The following is a 19798-nucleotide window of genomic DNA, read 5'->3' as shown; positions in this document are numbered from 1 at the left end:
GCCCACCGGCCCAAAAGTGCCTTTTCAGCTTCGCCCATCGATACCGCCCTCTGGTGGCCGCGTCCCCTCACACAGGCGACGGGACAGGTCATATCTTTGGGCTTTTATTTTTTTCTGATTCTAAAAGAAATATGATTATTTACCAAAAACTTGGGGAGGAAAAAAAGAAAAGAGAAAAGCAAAGCAAAGAAATAAAGAAGAAAATAAATATCTCCCCTGAACTTATCAAAAAATAACCAAAGGTGGTGTTTTGATACATTTCAAGTATTCTATTTTAGAATTAATCTTTCTGGGTTTTTAGTGTTATGAGTATTAAGTACTCATTTCCCATAGAGAATTTGCAAAATGTATAAAGAAAGGTAAAGGAGCAGATCATCAACTTGTGATTCCCCCCAGACACAACCACGGTTGCATTCCCTCCCCCAACACACACACCCCTCCCCCTGCTGCCCTGTCTCTTAGGTTTGTGTGCTTTTCATGGTGCCTGTAGTTAGGGTCTCACCAGATGGGTGGTTTCGTATCTGTTGCAAGCCAGAGTTATCATGGGCATCTGCCCCATGTCATTATAGGCTCGCACCAGGCACCTGGTTTTATTCTGGAGAGTTCCGGGCTGGTCCCGCACTCCTGCCTTTCATGCTGTGCTTGGGCTCTGGGCAGTGCTCCTTCATCAGCTCCAGCTCGGGCTGTGCCCGTGGCCTGCAGCAGGGCAGGTGTGTCCCAGGACAGCGCTGCCTACCCCGGAGAGCCCCTCCCCTGGGAAGCCTCGCTGTGTCTCACGTGTGGGCCCCAGGCATCGCTGTTCCTCCCACCCAAGTTCCACCAGGCTGGTAGTCTCTGTTCTGTAGGGGCTGTTGGGACTTGTCTGCCCAAAGCATCCTGCAACCATGAGTGTCAGATGGCATTAAGGTCACATTAGCCATGCTTGTTAGCCACCGTGGTCCTTGCTTTATCTGGTGGTGGGGTGGCAGCCCTGCTTGTCAGATGGCTGGGGCCCAGCCTGGCACTGCTTCCTTCCCCTGGGGCACCCTGAGGCAAGCAGAATCTTCGGGACATCTGATGAGCCGAGGTGCCCCGTGTCCATGAGCGAGCGTGCATCCTGACACCTCCTGTCGCCTGCCCATGGCAGGCATCTCTAATCAATCATGGAGGCTTTGCCGTTTGAGCCCACGCTGTGCCCAGGGATTTTAGGCAGCTGCCACCATTGGATCAGGGTTGGCCCACACAGGAAACATGCCTGCCAGTCTGTGTTTCCCATGGACACCTGAAAGCCAGAGCTCAGAATTTGCCAGCAGAAGTACCTGAGAGACTCGTAGTCACCAGCTGTGCTTGGGTGGGTGGAAGCCACAGGCCTTTGGTGCTGGTGGCTTGTCTGCTAACACCTCACGTGCTTCCTTTTCAGGTTCTCCTGCAGACCTGGTGAGTCCCCCTAACTGTCCCCTTCCCTCCATGCTGTGCCCTACGCAGCCCTGTTGTTCCTGATCTGACCACTGCTGGGGCGGCTGTCGGTCACCAGGGGCCTCCTTGGAAGTGGGTCCCCACGGAGAGCTGGCTGGAGGCCCCACCACCTGTTACCTTAGCCTGGCTGCCCACCTGTTCTGTCTGACTGGTGGCTTGTGGGTGCCCTGCTCTGTGATGTGCATACCCACCCACCTGCCCCCCCCCCCCAGCCTGATGTAGCTTAGAGCTCTCTGGCTAATTTAGGGAAGGTGTCCCTGAACCCACTTAAGGAGTGTGGACATCATGCCTCGCCCCAGCTGTGGGGTCCAGCACTTACAGGGTGCTTACAAGGCCTTGTGTGTGGTACAAACACGCCCTCACGGAGGAGGAAAGACATAGCATTTAGTTGCATGCGGTAGGACATGTCCCAGACAGTGGTGACAAGCCCCAGGCTCAGAGCAGAGAGGCCCCAGGGCTGGTGTGGTCAGGGCAGGCTTCCTGGAGGAGGTGGGAGTTAATGGTAAGGGGCGGATGTCCTGGGGCTACGGAGTGGCACAAAGGCAGAGCGTGTAGGTAATAGTGCGTGGGGGGATGTCACAGTGAGGCAGTGTCACAACTGCCCATGGGACTCGGATGTGTCACTCTCCTCTCCCTACTACCTGCCTGGACCCTTCTCTCCTGGAGGGGGCCGGGGGGCAGGGCGTGTTGATGCCTGGGCAGCTCTCCCTGATCACTGGCCTGTCCTTGCCCTCACAGGATGCCTCTGGAGCAGGACCGGGTGAGTGTGTGGGACTTGGGCCCCCTCAGCTGCTGTCCGTGTCCGCAGTCACTCTGGGAACCACCCTGACTGCCCAGCCGCGCCCAGCCTTCTGGGCTCCAGGCTCCCAAGGCGTGTGTGGGCCCAGCATGCAGAGGGTCAGGGGCCCTTCCTGGGGGAGGGGGCTGCAGCCAGAGCCCCCACAGGATGGGCCTCAGAGAGCCACTGTGGCCACTTTGCCGTTCTTCCCATGTCCTCAGTCCCCCTGCTCTGTGCTGTGTGACAGGGATATGGCTTCTAACTGTTGGGGGTGGAAGACGTCACCAGCCGTGCAGTGTGAGTCATGCTGGGCCACCGTGGCCTGATGGTGAAGAAGCAAACCAGAGCCATGCTGCTGCCGGGGGCACCTGTGTCAGGGCCGGGCCTGGTAGACAGGGGCCTACATGGGTCAGAGCAGGGCTCAGTCCAGGGGCAGCCTGCAGATGCCTGGGGCACCCACCAGGACCCCCGTTTCAGCCCTTGGGCCACCTCAAGCAGCTGTGTGTGGCCTTAGCAAGTCCCTGGGCCTTGCTTGCCCCTGACCCCAGACTCTGCCTTGTGGGGGGGTCCCCGTGTCCTGCCCCACAAGGCTAACACTCAGTCCAGATCAGAAGGGCATCTGGAGGAAAACATGTGAAATGCCACTAAAATCAGCGGCCGCTGTTGTCACCAGCCCCTGAACCCGTCGGTCCCATGGTTTACCCACAACATTTAGCAGGGACGTGAGGTGCCGAGGTCAGTGGTGGGCAGGCCACTGGCCAGCACCAAGCCACTGACTGAGGGGCCCCCTCCTGCCCTGTCCCCCCAGGTCCCAAGATGGTGGCTGTGCAGAATTACCATGGTAACCCTGCTCCCCCCGGGAAGCCCGTGCTGACCTTCCAGACGGGTGATGTGATCGAGCTGCTGAGAGGCGACCCTGAGTCTCAGTGGTGGGAGGTGGGTCCTGGGGTCGATATCCCCCAGGCAGGGGTGGTCTGGGGGGGCGGGGGAAGCACCTGTCAGCAAGACCTGAGCTCCCTTGAAGCAGGAATTCTGGGGATCCTCACCCTGTGTTCCTCGGGCTGTTTGCTTTCATGGGAAGAATTGTCCTACCTTGGTGCATCCTGTACCCCCACCCCCTGGCTCTGCCGCAGCCATGCTGTGCACACCCTCCTGCCTACCCTGCCCCCGTTCGGGCCAGCACTGTTATGAGGTCATCAGGCATCATGCTGGGCCCCTCGGGGGGGCTGGTGTGGGGGGTACCATGTCCAAGACCCTCCCCCACCTGCCCCCAAGAGGTGCCATCTGGTGGAGTGGAGGCAGGCGTGGACATAGTGTCCTGTGATGGTTTACAGTTCTGAGGCCTGAAACTGATGGTTCTGTTAACAGGTTCACAGAGGTGGAGCCCTTCGGCACCCACCTGCCTCCTGGGCACCTGAGACCAACAGGGGTGGCCTTGACCTGCTTAGGGCGAATGTTTGTTAACCTTCCCGTTACTGTTACTGCCGTCACTGTTGTTTTGTGATGGTGCTTATCACCGCGTGTGTATTTGTGGGTTTATGGTGTTAGACCCCGCCTTCACATAACCAGAGATTCAGAAGGTGCAGAGGGGTGTCTGCAGCATAAAGTCTCTGTCCTGCTCTGACCCCAGCTGCCCGGATCCCCACCCCAGGTGTCACCAGAGCCGTGGGTCCCCAGTGGCCCCAAAGGGAGGCTTTGCTGGCATGAAAGGGGGAGGCCGAGCAGCTGCCAGGAGGACTTCGTGGGGGGAGAGGGAGAGCAAAGCCCAGCCCCTGCAGACCCTCCCTGGCTGTCCACGTTCCCTCGATCAGATCCCCCTGGTCCACGTGCCTCTTCCATTTGAGAAGTGCCTTGTTGATAAGAGGCCAGGCGAGTAGCTGGCCATGGGGCTCTAACCCCAGCTCTGAGCACGACCTGAAGCTGCTTCTCTGGGCCTCGGTGTTCTCACCTGCAAAGTAGGGATGCCTCCCCCTTCCTACCCAGCGGTCATGGTCAGCTGAGGCTATAGCAGGGAGTGGTGCCAACACACGCTGCTTGTAGGACCTGGTCTCACTCCATCCTTAGAATAAGCTGACCCTCATGGAAGTGCCCGCCGTGCCCACTCCCACGGGCCAGGCCGGGCCCCCATCATCTGTCTCCTTCCAGGGTCGTCTGGTGCAAACCAGGAAGTCAGGCTACTTTCCTAGCTCGTCAGTGAAGCCCTGCCCTGTGGATGGAAGGGTGAGCACTTTCCACAGAAGCTTCTGGAACACAGTGGCTGGGGAGGCTGGGGATTCTGAGGGCTGTCTCCTCCCTTAGGGGGCGGGTGGGTGTCTGGGCTTGTTCAGGATGTCCTTGCTGAGTGGCTGTGGTGAGCTGGCCCTGGAGCTGAGGCTGTGCCCAGAGAGCAGATAGGGGGGCAGGAGGTGCCCTCCTGTTTGAAGGGCTCAGCTGTATGGGTGCTGCATTTCCCCTGGTTTTAGAAACACAAAAATGGGCATTCCTGCAGCAATCATAATGGACAGAAGACTCCAAACTTTAGGGACTCTGTAAGGTCTTCTGGGGCTATTATACAGCCCCAGAGAGGAGAGAACTTCTCCCTAACAAGAATTCAGAGCTAGACGTCAGGAATTTAGAAAAAAGCCCTTTCATCGGAGTAGGACTAGGATGGAGCAAATCTTCCTCTGTTACAAAAGGCATCAAGCAGTCAGCCATGAATAATTGAATTACCTCCACCCACACCCTAAAAAGGCATTTAGGCAGCCCTGGTGGCACAGCGGTTTAGCGCCGCCTGCAGTCCAGGGCATGATCCTGAAGACCCTGGATCGAGTCCCACGTCGGGCTCCCTGCTTGGAGCCTGCTTCTCCCTCTGCCTGTGTCTCTGCCTCTCTCTCTCTCTCTCTCTCTCTGTCTGTCTCTCTGTCTCTATGAATGAATAAATAAAATCTTTAAAAAAAAAAAAGGCATTTAAAAGTGCCAGAGGGAAATTTCTCCAGAGGGAGCAGGAGGTGAGTCCAGTACGCAGCAAGAGCCATGGTCCACCCTGCAGGCCCTGCCTGGCCTCTGGCCCCACCTGCCAGCGTCAGGTGGATCAGCCAGCAGAGGAGGTGGCCTGGGGCAGGTCACCTCCCTGTCTTGGGCTTGTTTCCCCATCTATGTCGTGAATGGGGTGGGAGGGGATGGATAGGTAGTCTATGTGGCCGGCCTGTGGCACAGGGCGGAGAGGTCAGGGTGGGGGCTCTGGATAGGGTGCGGCATGGAGTCCCCAGGGCTGCTCGGCCAGCGTGTGGCCCGCCACCTGGAGGACAGGCCACTGCCTGCAAACGATGCCCGCCCTGGAGGCCAGGAACCATCTGTAGCAAAGAACTCTAGCTGTAGGATGTGCTCTTGTCACTGCAGAGAAATCCCTGAGGCCTTTGGACACCCCCTCCCCGGGGTTATGTCCCTGTGCCTGCTACATATCCTGTGAAACCCACTGAGCATCTACTCAGAGATGGTGGGTCCCAGCTGCTGCCCTCAGGGACCTCAGTCCAGTGGCCCCAGGGCCAAGTGGTGGTAGCCGGTGCTGGGCCCGAGGGTCAGGACGCTGATCACAGGCCCCCTCTGGCCCCACTTGAGGCAACCCTCAGGGGGATGTTAACCTGAACATTCTCTCCTGCCAGCCGCCCATCAGCCGGCCGCCGTCCCGGGAGACCGACTACACAGCGTACCCCTGGTGAGTGGGTCAGTAGTGGGGGGCCCTGCAAGCCCGTGAGCAGGCTGGGTTGGGGGTCCCCAGGCTACCTCTTGCTTGTCTCCAGGGTGGCTGGGCTGTGGCTGGCCGTATGTCCCTGAGATCCTGGGGGAGTCTTCTCTACCCCAAGGCAGGTTTTCCCCATGATGAACGAAAACAGGCCATCAGGTGCGCTCTTTTTACACAAGCCTCATCGTATAAAATGTATGAAAAGTGGTATATTTGAGGCCAAATTTGCAATCGCAAGTCTACTCATGGAGTGGCTCAATGAGGACCGAGGCACTGTTGGGATTAATGAGAGCCTGTAGGTAGACATTCGAGGAATGAGTCACAGATATGGGTCAGCTGGGGGGCCCAGCTTTTATGGCCCTGCCTGCCTATCACCCGGCTGCCTTGAAGAAGGACCGGCCTTGGTGGTTGTAGCTCCCATGTTCCATGCCCTGGTGGTGGCCACAGAGCAATGGGCAGCTTAAGTGCCGTAAACCCCTGCCCCAGGCACATCTGGCCTCAAGGTGTTCAGCTGGGGGCTCACCCCTGGCCCCCCGGTGTCCCGGCCACCCTGGGCCGGGTCTCTCCCTCCAGGTCAGAGATGCCCTGGATCCATCTGCCTGTACCCTTCACCCCGCACTTGTGCTCAGGCTCACAGGTCCAGGCCTGGCCTGTGATTTGCATTTGATGGAGTGACAGCTTCTGTCTCCTGGTGTAGATTCTGTCTCAGTTGCATGTTGTTTGTGAAAGTCCCCAGTTGGTCTGATGGGGCGAGGCCAGATCTGTTTGGTGGGTGGTGGTGGGGCTCACCTGGCTGTCTCGGGTTGGGCTCCCCTTCGGTGAAGGGGCATCTTTCTGTCTGTCCAAAACCCGTTAACAGAGATGGCAGCAGGCTCCCATGTGTCACAGCAGAAGTAAAAACTCTGCATGAGAGTTTTTATCTCTTATGTGCTCTTCAACAGTGAAAACTTAGAAATTTGCCTTAATGCTTATGTGACGCTGAGCACCTCCTGGAGGCCGGGTTCTGTAGAAAACACGTTGGAGCCGGGCTGAGACCCAGGGTCCTTATTCCTCCCCATGACGTTCCCCTGCCCACATGCTCCTCCCCAGACGCTCACTGCGCGGGTCAGCGCTGTCACAGAGGCCCGGGTGTCCTGGGGAGGGGAGGTGGCACCAGTGTTAACCTCCTGCTTCCTCCCACCTGCTAGGTTTGCAGGCAACATGGAGAGGCAGCAGACAGACAACCTGCTCAAATCACATGCCAGCGGGACCTACCTAATCAGGGAGCGGCCGGCCGAGGCAGAGCGCTTTGCCATAAGCATCAAGTACGTGGTGGTGACAGGGTCAGGGTGACCTCTCCCCCAGGGCCACTCTGAACCACGAGCCCACATCCTCCTAGAATCCTGTGCTTGTTGGCTCAGGGGTGCCCATGAACATTATTGCCCAGAGCAGGACACTTCTGAGATGTAAGGGTGTCAGTGGGTCTGCCTGGCCTGGCCAGCCGGGGACATGTGTGCATGCTCTGCCCAAAGCCACCAGGTAGGGTTGGTCCCCTGTTTTCCCGGTTCAGGGGATCACACAAGCGCAGGTGCCAGAGTGGGGCAGGGCTGCTAGAAGAGGTTGGGGACTTCCCAGCAGCCCCGCTGGTGGGCATTGGAGTAAATGGGAAGGTTACTCTACTATGGGTTTGTGGCTTCAGTCAGGGGCCTTTGGTCTGGGTGTCCTCCTGCCCAGAAGAAGCCCCCTTGTACATCCGCTACCACCCCTGATGGTTCTTGGTCACCATTGGCATAGGATGCCCACTAGACATCCTGGGTCAGTTCCTGACAGCCCATAGGCTGGCAAATAGTGGAGTCTACCTGCGGGGTCTCCAGGGGGCCCCACAAATGCTTAAAGCCTGAAACCAGCCCTCTGGCCCTAAAGTACTGAGAGCTGAGAACAACATGGGAAGTGACCAGTGTCCAGTGCAGTAGCTGGACATGGCCCAGGGGCTGGGTATGCAGGGCCTGTTCCCCAGCAGAGGTTACCTACCACATACCTGCTGTGGGCAGGGGGAGTGTTGTAAGCATTGACAGCACAGTGGGCTCTGACAGTCTTGGTCAGGTGCTGGGAGGATGTGGAGGGTGGGCCGCGTGGCTGGTCAGCGGTGGAGGCAGCAGGCCAGCAGTGAGCAGTGAGTGGCAGAGATGTCATTCTCCTGATGGGAATTCATGCAGCACCTTCTGTGTGCCTGGCCTGCAGGGCTCCTCAGTGGGGCTGAGACTGGCCCAGGGGGCTTGGTGTGGGGTGAATATCCCCCCCACCTCTGCGTCTGGCTGACCTTAAATCCCAGAGAAACAGCAGCTGGTCTACAAAGGACCCCCCCAGGAGAGGACGCTGGCTGGCCAGCATTTGATTAATTGCCAGCTATTTGTTCCATAACAGATATCCAGTTGTTAAACTAGCCTTGCATTCCTGGAACGTTGCATTTGGTGTGGTGTAAATGTTTGATTTATACAGGCAGACACGTGAGGAGAGATTGGGTTGGCTGGTGATTTGCTGAGGACTTTCATATCTATAGTTGTAACAGTTGTAACAGGCTGATGTGCTTCCTTGTCCTGTGATGTCTTTGGCTTTGGTACCAGCCGGCAGAGGGCTGGAGTGGAATGTGGGGAGGAGGGGGTGTGGGGAGGCTCTCCAGTGAGGTCATATTTGAACTGAGCCCCGAGGACGCAAGCCCAGGAGGTGAGGATGGCAGAGGGGCAGCCCTGACAGGCTTGTGCATGGCCAGTCTGGGGGATGCCCATCAGCCGGAGTGGACGGTGTGGAGGAGAGTATTAGGGGACCGTGTTGGAGCCAGCTGAGGCTGTTTCCCTGGGGCCTTGGGCCGGGGCCAGACCCTTGACTTACAAACCAAGCTGTGGAGGTCTCAGCAGGTGGTGGGAAACGGGGAGGAGGAGGAAGGTGTCCTCCAGTGCAGAGAAGAGGATGAGCAGAATCCCGGGACAGGAGGTCTCTGAGGGCTGGATGGAGCTGTGGGCTTTGGGGCCTGGGGTCCTACAGGCTGACCCCAGAGTTTGGGCTTCAAAAAAACAACGTTGGACTGACAGGTGGCAGGCAGCAAGAGAGAGGCTCAGGCTGGGGTAAGAGGGCGAGGGCAGCGGTCTTAGCTCCAGCAGACAGGTTATAAGCCTGGACCCCAAGGCCAGAGAGGCCACGTGGCCCAAGAGTGACCTCCCAGGCCCGCACACTTTGCCCAGGTTCAACGACGAGGTGAAGCACATCAAGGTGGTGGAGAAAGACAGCTGGATCCACATCACAGAAGCGAAGAAATTTGAAAGCCTCTTGGTATGTGATCCTGCGGCTTCTGTGTCCTGGTTCCGAGGCATCAGAAAAGGGCCCTGGGGTCCCACCGACGCCATACCAAGGAGAAGCAGCTCCGGCACCCCACTCCCCGAAGGCCACGCTCCGAGAGGGCCAAGAGGCCGGCAGGGCTTCTGCGTGGCTGGGGAGGAGATCCAGGGAGGTGGGCGTGGCAGGCACCTCGTGACAGCCCCCACGTTGGGACCTCAGCCCCCAGAGGGCTCCCCATGGAGGACAGCGGGGGTGGGGGGGCCCACCTGCCCGGCCTGCACCACTGCAGCCAGCGAGGCTCCTCCCAGGGCCCGGCCCTGCCGCCCAGCCTCTTCCCGCTGTCCCCTCCCCGGCCGGAGTGCAGGTAAAGGCACAGGCCTTCTAACGCGATTTTCAAATTAGACCTATTGTCTTTTCTGACTTACAAGTGTTCCGTGTACCAAAAGGACGTGACCCAAGCACCTGAGCCCTTAGCCCACTGTGGCCCAAAAAGCACAAAGTAGAAAGTATCCACAGCCCCCCCCTGCCCTCCCCCCAAGCCCCAGTGTTAACGTTCCAGGGTGAGTCCTCTCGACCTCCAAGAATAGCTCAGGTATGGTTTATGTGACGGTTTTCAAATGAAACCGTTGGCCACAGCATACATTGGCCTACTTTGCAACATGATGAGCTTCTCCATCAGCATGGAGAGCCTCTCCTCTCTGGGGATCAAGGAGATGAGTCCCAAGTGAAACTGAGGAGGGAGAGGGAGGCCAGGGCACCTGGGAGGACTGCCTGGGGGCGGTGACCGCAGCAGTGAGCATAGGTGTCCTGCAGGAGCTGGTGGAGTATTATCAGTGCCACTCACTCAAGGAGAGCTTCAAGCAGCTGGACACCACGCTCAAGTACCCCTACAAGTCCAGGGAGCGTGCAGCCCCCAGGGCCTCCAGCCGGTCCCCAGGTAACACCCGGACGGGTCCCTTCTGCCCGTTTCCCACAGCCCTGGCTTTCACTGCCTGCCTATCCCTGAGGAAGGCTCTCTGAGGGACCAAAGCTCACCCCCAGGGGCCGTGGCTCAGGGCCCCACAGCCCTTCACAAGCACACTCCTGAGCCGGGGGTCCTGGTTGGTCTATGTGACAGCTCAGTGTCTTGGCACCTTTGCCCAGAGGTCAGCGTGGGGTCCCATCTGTCCCTCGATCCCTCCCTGTCCCCCAGCCCAGGACAGGGGGGTGCCTCACTCCAGGCCCACTGCAGTTAGAGGCAGGGCGAGCCCAGAGTGTTTGAAGTGCAGCCCAGGACTGTCCACTGTGTCACCCCACATCCCCTGGGCTGCGGGCCCTGTGGGATGGCGGGTCCCCCCAGGGAGAGCAGGTCAGGAGAGGAACGGGGGGCCTTCAGCGAGGGTCCCCCCAGGGAGAGCAGGTCAGGAGAGGAAATGGACCTTCAGTGGGGGGGCCCTCAGCCAGGGTCCCCCTGAGGAGAGCAGATCAGGAGAGGAACGAGGGGCCCTCAGCGAGCACCTAGCGTGTGTTGGGGGAGAGCCTGGCTCCTGCAGGAATGGTTTCAGAAGCCCCAGGGCCAGCCTGCCACTGGGAGGAGGGGGTCCCATATTCTGCAGGGGACAGGCCCAGCGAGGTGGTGGAGGGGCAGCTCAGAGGCTGGGCCCTGGCCCCATGCCCTGCCCTGCACTCTGCCTGCCACTCCAGGGGACGCACCTGCCTGGGGAGGCATCTGCCCGTGGCCCGCTTTCACGTTCTTTCTCGCCTCTTTGCAGCTTCCTGCGCTTCCTACAACTTTTCTTTTCTCAGTCCTCAGGGCCTCAGCTTTGCTTCTCAGGGCTCCTCCGCTCCCTTCTGGTCAGGTACCGCCAGCGCTCGGGGCATGGGGGGGCCTGGCCTGCCGCCCGCCCACCCACCCACCCACAGCCCCTGCTCAAAGCTGCCCCCTACCCCCAGCCCGGCGTGGGGCAAGGGGGGAGGGGCTGGGGCCAGGGAGGGAGGGGTGCTGCCGCCAGGGCAGGGCTGAAGATGCCGGCGGGCCTGGTGCTCCCCCCTCACTGCTGGTGCCTATCAGACACGCACACCCCGACGGCCGCTCCCTGGCCTGCCAGCCACCGTCCCTCCTTGCTTGCTGAGAGCTCTGCCTCTGGTAGCGGCAAACAGCTGGGCGGTCAGCCTCAGGGTGAAGGTGGGAGCAGACCGGGTGGGCCCTGGAGGTAGGGGGACAGGGTGCCACTTGGCCCCGACTGCTTGGCCCTCTGCTGCCAGAATCAGAGCCCCTCCCCAGCTGCTGTGTGTGTCCCCTCCCCACTATCACGGTCATTGTCCCCTGCTCAATGGGACTCCTGGGTCCCCAGCTGAGTGGGTCCAGTCAGGTGTCCAGTTTGTATTGGGAATCTGGAAAAGGGGCCCCGGGACCCTGGGGTCTGGTTCCAGGTGCTCCATCAGAGTGCAGGTTGGGAGCTGGGCAATGGTTACTCCGCTGAACCGCTGGCCAGGTGTGCAGGGGGAGGCCCTGTGGGGGTTGCAGTGGTCAGAACATCAGCATCTGCTCTGATCCCATGATCACACTCGTGGGCCGGGACAGCTCCCACTGTGGCTATTGGCTGCTCTGAGTGCCTTCGGGGGAGGCCCGGAGAGGCCATTGCTTATAGGTCTGGGCAGAATTGGAGAGTAGTCTGTGCCCTCAGAGCCTTTGTGCTGGACCAGTCTCCTCTCTGGGTAGGACCAGGCACCAGGGGGACCAGGCTTGGCCCCGCTGCCAGCCAGGTGACCCTGCCCATCCCTCCCAACAGTGTTCACTCCCCGTGTCATTGGCACAGCCGTGGCCAGGTACAACTTTGCTGCCCGGGACATGCGGGAGCTCTCGCTGCGGGAAGGCGATGTGGTGAAGATCTATAGCCGCATTGGAGGGGACCAGGGCTGGTGGAAAGGCGAGGCCAATGGACGGGTAAGTGGGGCAGATGCAGCATGACTCAACCTGGCCAGGTCCAGGCACACTGGCACCTTAGCGTGGCCTGGCCCAGCACTGTGACAATGCCCTCTGAGTCACAGATCCGAGCTGCCCAGGTTGGAGCTGGATCCAGGCCCGCCCGACCCTGCATCCTGTTCAGTGCTCAGTCCTGTTCTGTGGTCCTCTGTGGCCACTGCAGGGGGATGTGCTTTACACACACTCTTCATGTTCTTTGCACGTCCCCAAGCCCTTTCTGCAGGCAGAGGAAACTTCAGGTTGAGAGCAGGGCCCAGGAGTCCTCACTGGCCTCACGCACACCCTGGGGAGATTGGAAGGGGCACACCAGGTCCCGCCCTGCCCCTTCATGCCCTTCCTGGAGGACTCTGTCTTCCCTGTGCACCCTGTGACCCTGCAACACTCTATGGCCCCTTATCCCTGTCCCCCATCTGGACCTCTTGGTTTTGACCCGGTTCTGTCAGCACTCACCCAGCAGGGTACTGGAGCCCTACATAGGGCTGACTTGGAAGCGTCCAGCTATCCATGGGGCTGCTGCTGCCTGCGGGCAGGTACCTGGGCTGTGGAGGGTTGGCCTGCCTTGATTCCCACTGCCTACTGTTCTGTTCCTAGGGGGCGGGAGCTGGTCTGCCTCCATCTAGGCCTCCTCAGAGGCCTCAGGTCAGACCCATTTCCCTCCCCACAGCCGTTCAGAAGTGTGAGGCCCCTGAGTCCTAGGCAGCTGACTTGGAGGGCTGAACCTCTAGCTGTCAGAGTGGCCCTTGGGGAGCCAGCGCTGCAGGTACCTGGGGCTGTAATTCAGTGAGGACCTACCTACCTGAGCCCTCCTCACCCTACTCACAAAGGTCCTGAATAAGCCAGTGTCCTGGGTGATACAGAACTACTAGTTTAGAGCATCACTAGATATTCCTTATCTTACACAGATTTTTTAGAGCTAATCTAACAGTCTCTGCCTTTTATTTTTTTAATTTTTTATTTTTTTTCTGCCTTTTAATAAATGTAGGTAGCCCATTTATGTTTAATGTAATTACTGAGCTACTTGGATTTAAATCCATCATGTTTCTGTATATTTTCTAGTTGTCACATCCATTTCTTCTTTTTCCTCTCTTCTTGCCTACTTTTGAATTAATCAGTTGTTGATTTTTTTTTTCCTATTTTACTTCCTGCCTCCTTGGTGTGTCTGTGAGTTACACATTATTTTCCTATTATTTAGGTAATTAACCTTAGGGATTACAGCGTGCACTCTGACTTCTGAGAGCCCATTTTAAATGAGTACTTCTACTACCCAGATAATGCAAAGACCTCACAACTTTTGACTGTGTTCAGGTTTCTCCCAACTTTTTTGTAGGTGTCATCACATATTTTAACTCTACATATCTTTCAGCCCTGTAAGACATTATTTTTGTTTGAAACAGTTAGTGTTTATTTAGAGTTACCACCTATTTACCTTCCCCAGGGCTCCCCATTCCTTCTTGCTTTGTTTTATTTCCACCCAAAACCATGTTCCTGCTGCCTGAAATTCCCTCTTCTGGGTATGTTTTTTAGTGTGAGTCTGCTACTAATAAATTCTCAGTCTTTGTTGGATCTGAACATCTCTTTATTTCACTTTTTTTTAAAATGTTTTCATTATAAAACATTTGTATAGTGACACAATTTCAAACCTAGAGGAAAGTTGCTATGGCACAAAAAGCTCTCACATGCCCAGATTTACCAAGTAAGAGTGGTTTGCACGTTTGCTTTATCATTTGTGTTCTCTTTCCCTCTCTGCTTATTTTTCTCTTAACCCTTCAATGTAAATCACAGAGATCCTATGCTTTCCTCTCTAAGCCCCTAATTACCTCAATGTCTTATGATCAAAGACATTCCTCTTTGATAGAATATGATTATCTCCTCCCTGGTCCATATTCAGATGTCACTAGTTGTCCCAACCATGGCTTGTCTACCTAAACCAATTGCATTTACTTGCTATGACCCTCAACTCTCTTCTAGAACAATCCTCAGCCTTTCTCAGTCTTAACGACTGGCATTTTTGAAGAGTACGGGCCGGTTATTTTTGTAGACTTTCCTTCAATTTAGGTTTGCTATTTCTTCGTGATTAGGTTGAGGTTATATATTTTCATAATGCAGCTATTGTATCCTTTTCAGTCCTGTAGTGTTTTATCCAGATGTGTCATCCTTGGGCAGGGGCCATGCTAATCTTCTCTGTATTGTTCCAATTTTAGTATACATGCTGCCAAAGCAAGCACTCCAGACGTGTATGAGGTCCACTTGTCCCATTATTGTGCCATTAATTTTGATCATTTGGTTAAGGTGATAGCTGCTGAGTTTCTCCACTGTGAAGTTACTGTAATTAATTAGTAACCTCCAGGGTAATACTTTAAAATTATTAAGTATCCTATTCCACATCAAATTTCACCTCTTATTTTTATCATTATCATTGGTGAATTTTCTCATCAATTATTCATATCGTGGTTGAAAAACAGTGATTTTCCAGCCATTATTTCTTTAAAACTTATTAGGGGGCATTCTACTGTAAGGGACAGCCTTCTCTTGGTCAACCCCTTGGGGGTCAGTGATCCCTCCAGTGGGACCGGTTTCCTTTTTGTGGGAAATTGTATTGAGCTCATTTTCAAATAGTATTCTTCAGGGGATTAATTTGAGGCTAGCAGGTGTTTTATTTGGGCACTTTGGTGATGTCATTCCATTGTCCCTGGTTCCATAATTTCTGTGAAGAGCCAGCCAACTTCTTTTTTTCAAGGGGGGGTGGGAGGCAGATGGAGAAGGAGAGAGAGAATCTCAAGCAGGCTCCACACCTAGTGCAGAGCCTGACTCAGGGCTGGATCCCACGGCCCTGAGATCATGACCTGAGCTGAAATCAAGAGCTGGACACGTAACCATCTGAGCCACCCAGGTGCCCCAGGAACCAGCCAACTACTTAACACTGCTCCTCTGCAAGAAATGTTTCCATTACTCCCCAGTAGGTTATATATTAAAAACAAAAAAAAGGAGAAAAGTCTGATTTTCATTAGTTTTACTATAATGTGCCCAAGTGCTTTTTTTTCTGTATTCACTCTGCTTGAGATTTGTAGACTTTTTTTAAAAAAAGATTTTGTTTATTTATTCATGAGAGACAGAGAGGCAGACATAGAGAGAGAAGCAGGCTCCATACAGGGAGCTCAATGTAGGACTCGATCCCAGGACCCCGGGATCACACCCTGACCCGAAGGCAGACACTCAACCACTGAACCACCCAGGCGTTCCTGTAGACTTTTTAAAAAATCTACAGCTTGGGGATCCTTGGGTGGCTCAGCGGTTGAGCCCCTGCCTTCCGCCCAGGGCATGATCCTGGAGACACGGGATCCAGTCCCACGTCGGGCTCCCTACATGGAGCCTGCTTCTCCCTCTGCCTGTGTCTCTGCCTCTCTCTCTCTCTCTCTCTCTCTCTCTCTGTGTGTGTGTGTGTGTCTCTCATGAATAAATAAATAAAATCTTTAAAAAAATAAAAAATAAAATAAAATCTGCAGCTTGATATCTTTCATTGGTGTAGGACCTTTCTTCAAACAGTGAACCTGCTCTGTTTTCTGTTCTCTCCTCCTGGGGCTGTATTCACTTGGGTGTCAGGTCTTTCTATCACAGTGCAAATGTAATTTACCTCGTTGTCCGTGTTTTCACCTGTTCCCGCATTTCCCATCTAGCTACTTTTCCCTGGCACATCCTCCAGTTCACCGTCTTCTCTTCCGCTTTGTCTAATTTTTTGCTAAATTCTATTAGAGTCTTAATTTCAAGCATATTTTCTATTTCTAGGATTTCTATTTGATTTCTGGTTGCAGTTCATTGGTACATTCTTATGCCTTTATCATCAGTTTTCTGAAACAAAGATGTTAGAGTTATTTACATTTCCATCCTGGATGACCTGCAGATTGGTGTCTGTTACCTGCATTTTGTCATGGGGTCCAACTGAATAACGAGCTTGTGTATAAAACACCATTGAGGCTGGGGATGATGTTCTTTTCCTCAGGGAGGATTTAATTTTTTTCTGGCTGGCAGGTAGATGGAGAGCAAGTCATGTGGAGCTGTACCTGCCCTGGGCCACAGCTACCCCAGCCTCTTGGCCTTTGCCAGAGCACCCCTTGGAGCAAGCCGGGCTTAGAACTCCAGGCTTTTGAAGGACCCCCCCCATTTCCGGGAGCCCCTGCTGGCCTTTACCCCGGCACAGGTACAGACATGTGCACATGCACTCTCATGTAATCCTGCCATCTTTTGCAGATCGGCTGGTTTCCTTCAACATATGTAGAGGAGGAGGGCATCCAGTGACAGTGACAACGTGGACAGGACTCGTGGATTTTCTCGGGAGAGTCCAGCTCTGAAATCTGTCCCTAGCCCTGTGACGCAGAAGGGACGTGCCCGCCAACCTTCAGTCTTCAACAGCCCATAGGGATGGGGAGGGTGTTCAAAATCCTAAATGCGAACCGGCCCACCGTCAGTCTGCCCCCAGTGACCTGCCCTGGGTACGCTACTTGTACATAGAGGCGAGCTGGGCCAGCTATGCCATGGCTGCCACCACCAGAGCGCCGAGGAGAGGCAGCACCCGTGGTGTTCTGAGCCAGGCTCTGGTGACAGCTGAGGCTAGAGCTCATCTTGCTCCGTCCCATTGAGACAGCATCCAGGAGCCTAGGTTGGAACAGCAGGTGCTGTCCTAGGGAAACCTGGGACAGCAGAAGGGACCCTCCCCCAGCCCCTTCTGCTCAGCCCTACCGCTCAGCCTGCCGCCTTCCTGCTGCTCCCAGGGGGAAGCTTCGGGCCTAGAGAGTCGGAAGGGACCAGAGCCAGGCCGTTTGCTGCAGCCTCTCTCAGCCCCAGCTGTGCTCAGGTGTGGGAGAAGAGAGCATGGGAAAGGAGTCTGTGCAGCCCCCTTGGCCTCCTCATGGCCCTGTGCACTAGGGCTGTGCAGAGCCCACCCAGGGCAGGTCCCTCTGTCAGGAGGGAGCCTTAGTGAACGATGAAGTTGCCCACCCTACCCCACAGTCATTGGTACTGTTCTTTGCCCTGAATCCCAGGAGTGTGTCTGTCCTGTCCTGCTGCCAGGTGGATACACCTTTTGTAAACCCTGATATGGGTGAGAAGAAAACAGAGTTTTCCCCTCGCTCAGTCCCTGCTGCTCACATTCCTCTCTGCGAGGAGTCCCCCAGCCCCCCCCCCACCAGCAGGTGGTTTCTGAGGGTCTCCCCAGCTTTGGCACAGGATGTTAGTTCTACCCCTCTGCAAGTCTTCCTCCTGTGGCCTGTGAACTGGGCCCATGGCCAGCTCAAAATAAGTGCTCTTGGAGGGTGGCCTCACCCCCTATACTCCCCCCTCCTGACTCCTCCTGGCCTTTGAGCTCTGGCTGCCTTGTCTGTACCCTTCTACTCTGCCTGGATGTTGCATGAGACCTAGTGATGCTGTCTCCCTGAGAGCTCCGTGCCAAAGCTCCTGGAGAAACCCAGGGTACATGTGTCCCCTGTCTGTCCCTTGGTCAGCTGCCCTGCCCTGTGTAGGAGGAGGGGACCAGGCAAGGCCAGGGGTGGGGAAGGCTAGCCCCTGCTAAGGTGGGTGCTGGTCGCACTCTGCACCGGGGAGTTCCTCTGAAGTCAGCCTTGTGGCCTCCAGGCTCAGCTTACATGCCCAGTGTCCTGGAAATGGGGAGGAGGCCAAGGAGGGGTCAGGGATAGTCAGCAGCAAGGGGAAGAGAAGAGAGAAGGCAGCCTGCAGAAGCTTGAGAAGTTAGGGTGAGCAGGATCCTGTGTGGGGGCAGAGGGGCAAAGGGGAGGAAAGCAAAGAGCTGGTCTTGGAGAGAGCAGTCCCGAGTCCCCATCATTAAGGGGCACCCAGCACTTTGCGTACAATCCTCGGCTCGGCCGGCCCAGCCATGAGCCCGGGGTGGGGGGAGAACCAGCCAGCCCCTTTCGTGTTTACTTTCGTCAAAAAGGTTTTTGCTTTTGTTGTTTTATTTTTGGTTTGGCTTGTTTGTATTTTAAGGGAAGAAAATAGTTTGTAATTATTTCATCCAAAGCTCCCATTATATATCTGTGAATAGTAAGGAAGATATTTTATATTAGCAAGAAAATGATGTATATTTGAGGTCATCGTGAAACAAGTCATCACGACAGAGAAGGATACTGAGGAAGCCAGAAGTCAGAACCCTGGTTTTTGTGAATGTTTTTGTTTTGTTTTTGTTTGTTTTGAAACATATGTTTGGTTTGGTTTGGTTTGGTTTTGCACTGCATGAGGCAGGAGGGGAGGTGGGCCAGGGGCAGGCTGGGCAGTGGGTGGCTTTGGCAGGAGTTGGGAGGCCTTCTGGAGGGGCTTTGGACTGGGGCCTGAGATTAGCTGTGAACACTTAGGAGCCCGATGCATGCGGGTCAGGGATCTGGGGGTCCCACAGCTGGTGACGACCCCAAATGGAATACAAACTGTACATTTGCCAAGAGGTTTTTTTCAGACCATAGTTTCTATTGCAAATAAACCTAAGTTCTTTTCTGCAGGAGTGGCTGGCCTTTCATGCCAGGGAGCAGGGAGTGGGTGGATCCTGTGTCCAGCAGAAATCGCCCCACCCACACACTGTCAGCCCAGGATATGGTGGCTGGGGTCAGAGACAGGCCTGGGGGGGGGGGTGAGGCAGCCATCAGAAGCATTGCCACTGTCTTCCCATTTGGGTGGGAGTCATCCCTAGCTCCACCACTCAGGCATGTTCTTCAGCTCATGAGCCTGTGTTTCTTTACATAAAGGAGATAAAAAATGAGATTCTGGAGAGGGTCTGTGGCCTGTGATAGAGAAAATCAGACTAGGCAGGCAGAAACTGATTTTTTCCCTTACGCAGAAGCAGTCCAGACAAGGTAGACTGGGGGGCTTGGTGTCCCACCTTCCAACCCAGGTTCCTCCCCTCTTTAGCATGTGTCTCTATTCTCACTGCAGCCTCATGGTCAAGGGTGGCTGTTAGAGCTCCTGCCATCAAGGCTATGGGCAGAGGCATAGGTTGGCACAGTGCTTCCCCTTCCCCTCCTTACCGAGAGCTGAGGCAAGTAGCCACTCCTGGCTGTGGTGGAAGCTGGGGACTGCAGGACCTGTGCGGCACACGGGGCTGCACTTTTTCGCTGTTACTGTATCCATGGGGTGGGTGACCAGCCCCAGGACTCACATCCGGGTTGTGAGGATAGAGTGAAACTAGGAGCCTGGTGCACAGCTGGTGCTCAGCAAGGGTCATATTTTGTTGCAGACCAGGGAGGCGAGTCCAGATGTTTGAGGTGACACAGAGGGTGTTGAATCCCACCCCAGCCCCAGTTTCTGGGACCCAGAGCCCCAAAGTCTGGCTCACTCTGATGCCCCTGAGAACCAGATAGGAGACCTGCCTTTTCTGGAGCAGCTCCCTCTCTGAGCGAATTTCTCAGGCATGAGGCCCCGAGAGGCCCAGTTGTCCCAACACCACCTCCCCCGAGAGCCAGCTCCAGTTTGAGTTCTCACACCGTGTAGGGGATGAATAGACTTGGACGCTTGCTCAGCAGTCCCTGGGCCAGAGGTCCCTGGCTGTTCTGAGCGGAGCTGAGCAAGCCAG

At 55.7% G+C, this 19798-nt stretch overlaps 1 protein-coding gene and 1 non-coding gene across 3 annotated transcripts in view; one reads left to right on the top strand and one right to left on the bottom strand.

Moving 5' to 3' along the window:
* VAV2 (vav guanine nucleotide exchange factor 2) overlaps positions 1-18454 on the top strand; it is a 159459-nt gene extending 141005 nt beyond the window's left edge. The window contains exons 18-28 of one of the 2 annotated variants that reach the window (XM_055320331.1): positions 1400-1416; positions 2194-2215; positions 3042-3169; positions 4379-4453; positions 5875-5927; positions 7142-7258; positions 9173-9260; positions 10080-10203; positions 11018-11104; positions 12038-12192; positions 16477-18454. In XM_055320331.1, the coding sequence (XP_055176306.1) occupies positions 1400-1416; positions 2194-2215; positions 3042-3169; positions 4379-4453; positions 5875-5927; positions 7142-7258; positions 9173-9260; positions 10080-10203; positions 11018-11104; positions 12038-12192; positions 16477-16524 (914 nt within the window). In that variant the 3' untranslated portion in view covers positions 16525-18454. The remainder of the gene's footprint in view (positions 1-1399; positions 1417-2193; positions 2216-3041; positions 3170-4378; positions 4454-5874; positions 5928-7141; positions 7259-9172; positions 9261-10079; positions 10204-11017; positions 11105-12037; positions 12193-16476) is intronic. The other variant, XM_055320321.1, reaches the window with a different exon arrangement.
* Positions 14350-14456, bottom strand: LOC129518162 (U6 spliceosomal RNA). The gene has a single exon (XR_008666130.1). It is a non-coding gene; the product is annotated as a U6 spliceosomal RNA (small nuclear RNA).
* Positions 18455-19798: the final 1344 nt, after the last annotated feature.

The sequence above is a fragment of the Nyctereutes procyonoides genome, unplaced genomic scaffold, assembly GCF_905146905.1.
Source record: "Nyctereutes procyonoides isolate TBG_1078 unplaced genomic scaffold, NYPRO_anot_genome, whole genome shotgun sequence".
Classification (NCBI taxonomy): domain Eukaryota; kingdom Metazoa; phylum Chordata; class Mammalia; order Carnivora; family Canidae; genus Nyctereutes; species Nyctereutes procyonoides.
This window is presented reverse-complemented; position numbering and strand designations above follow the sequence as displayed.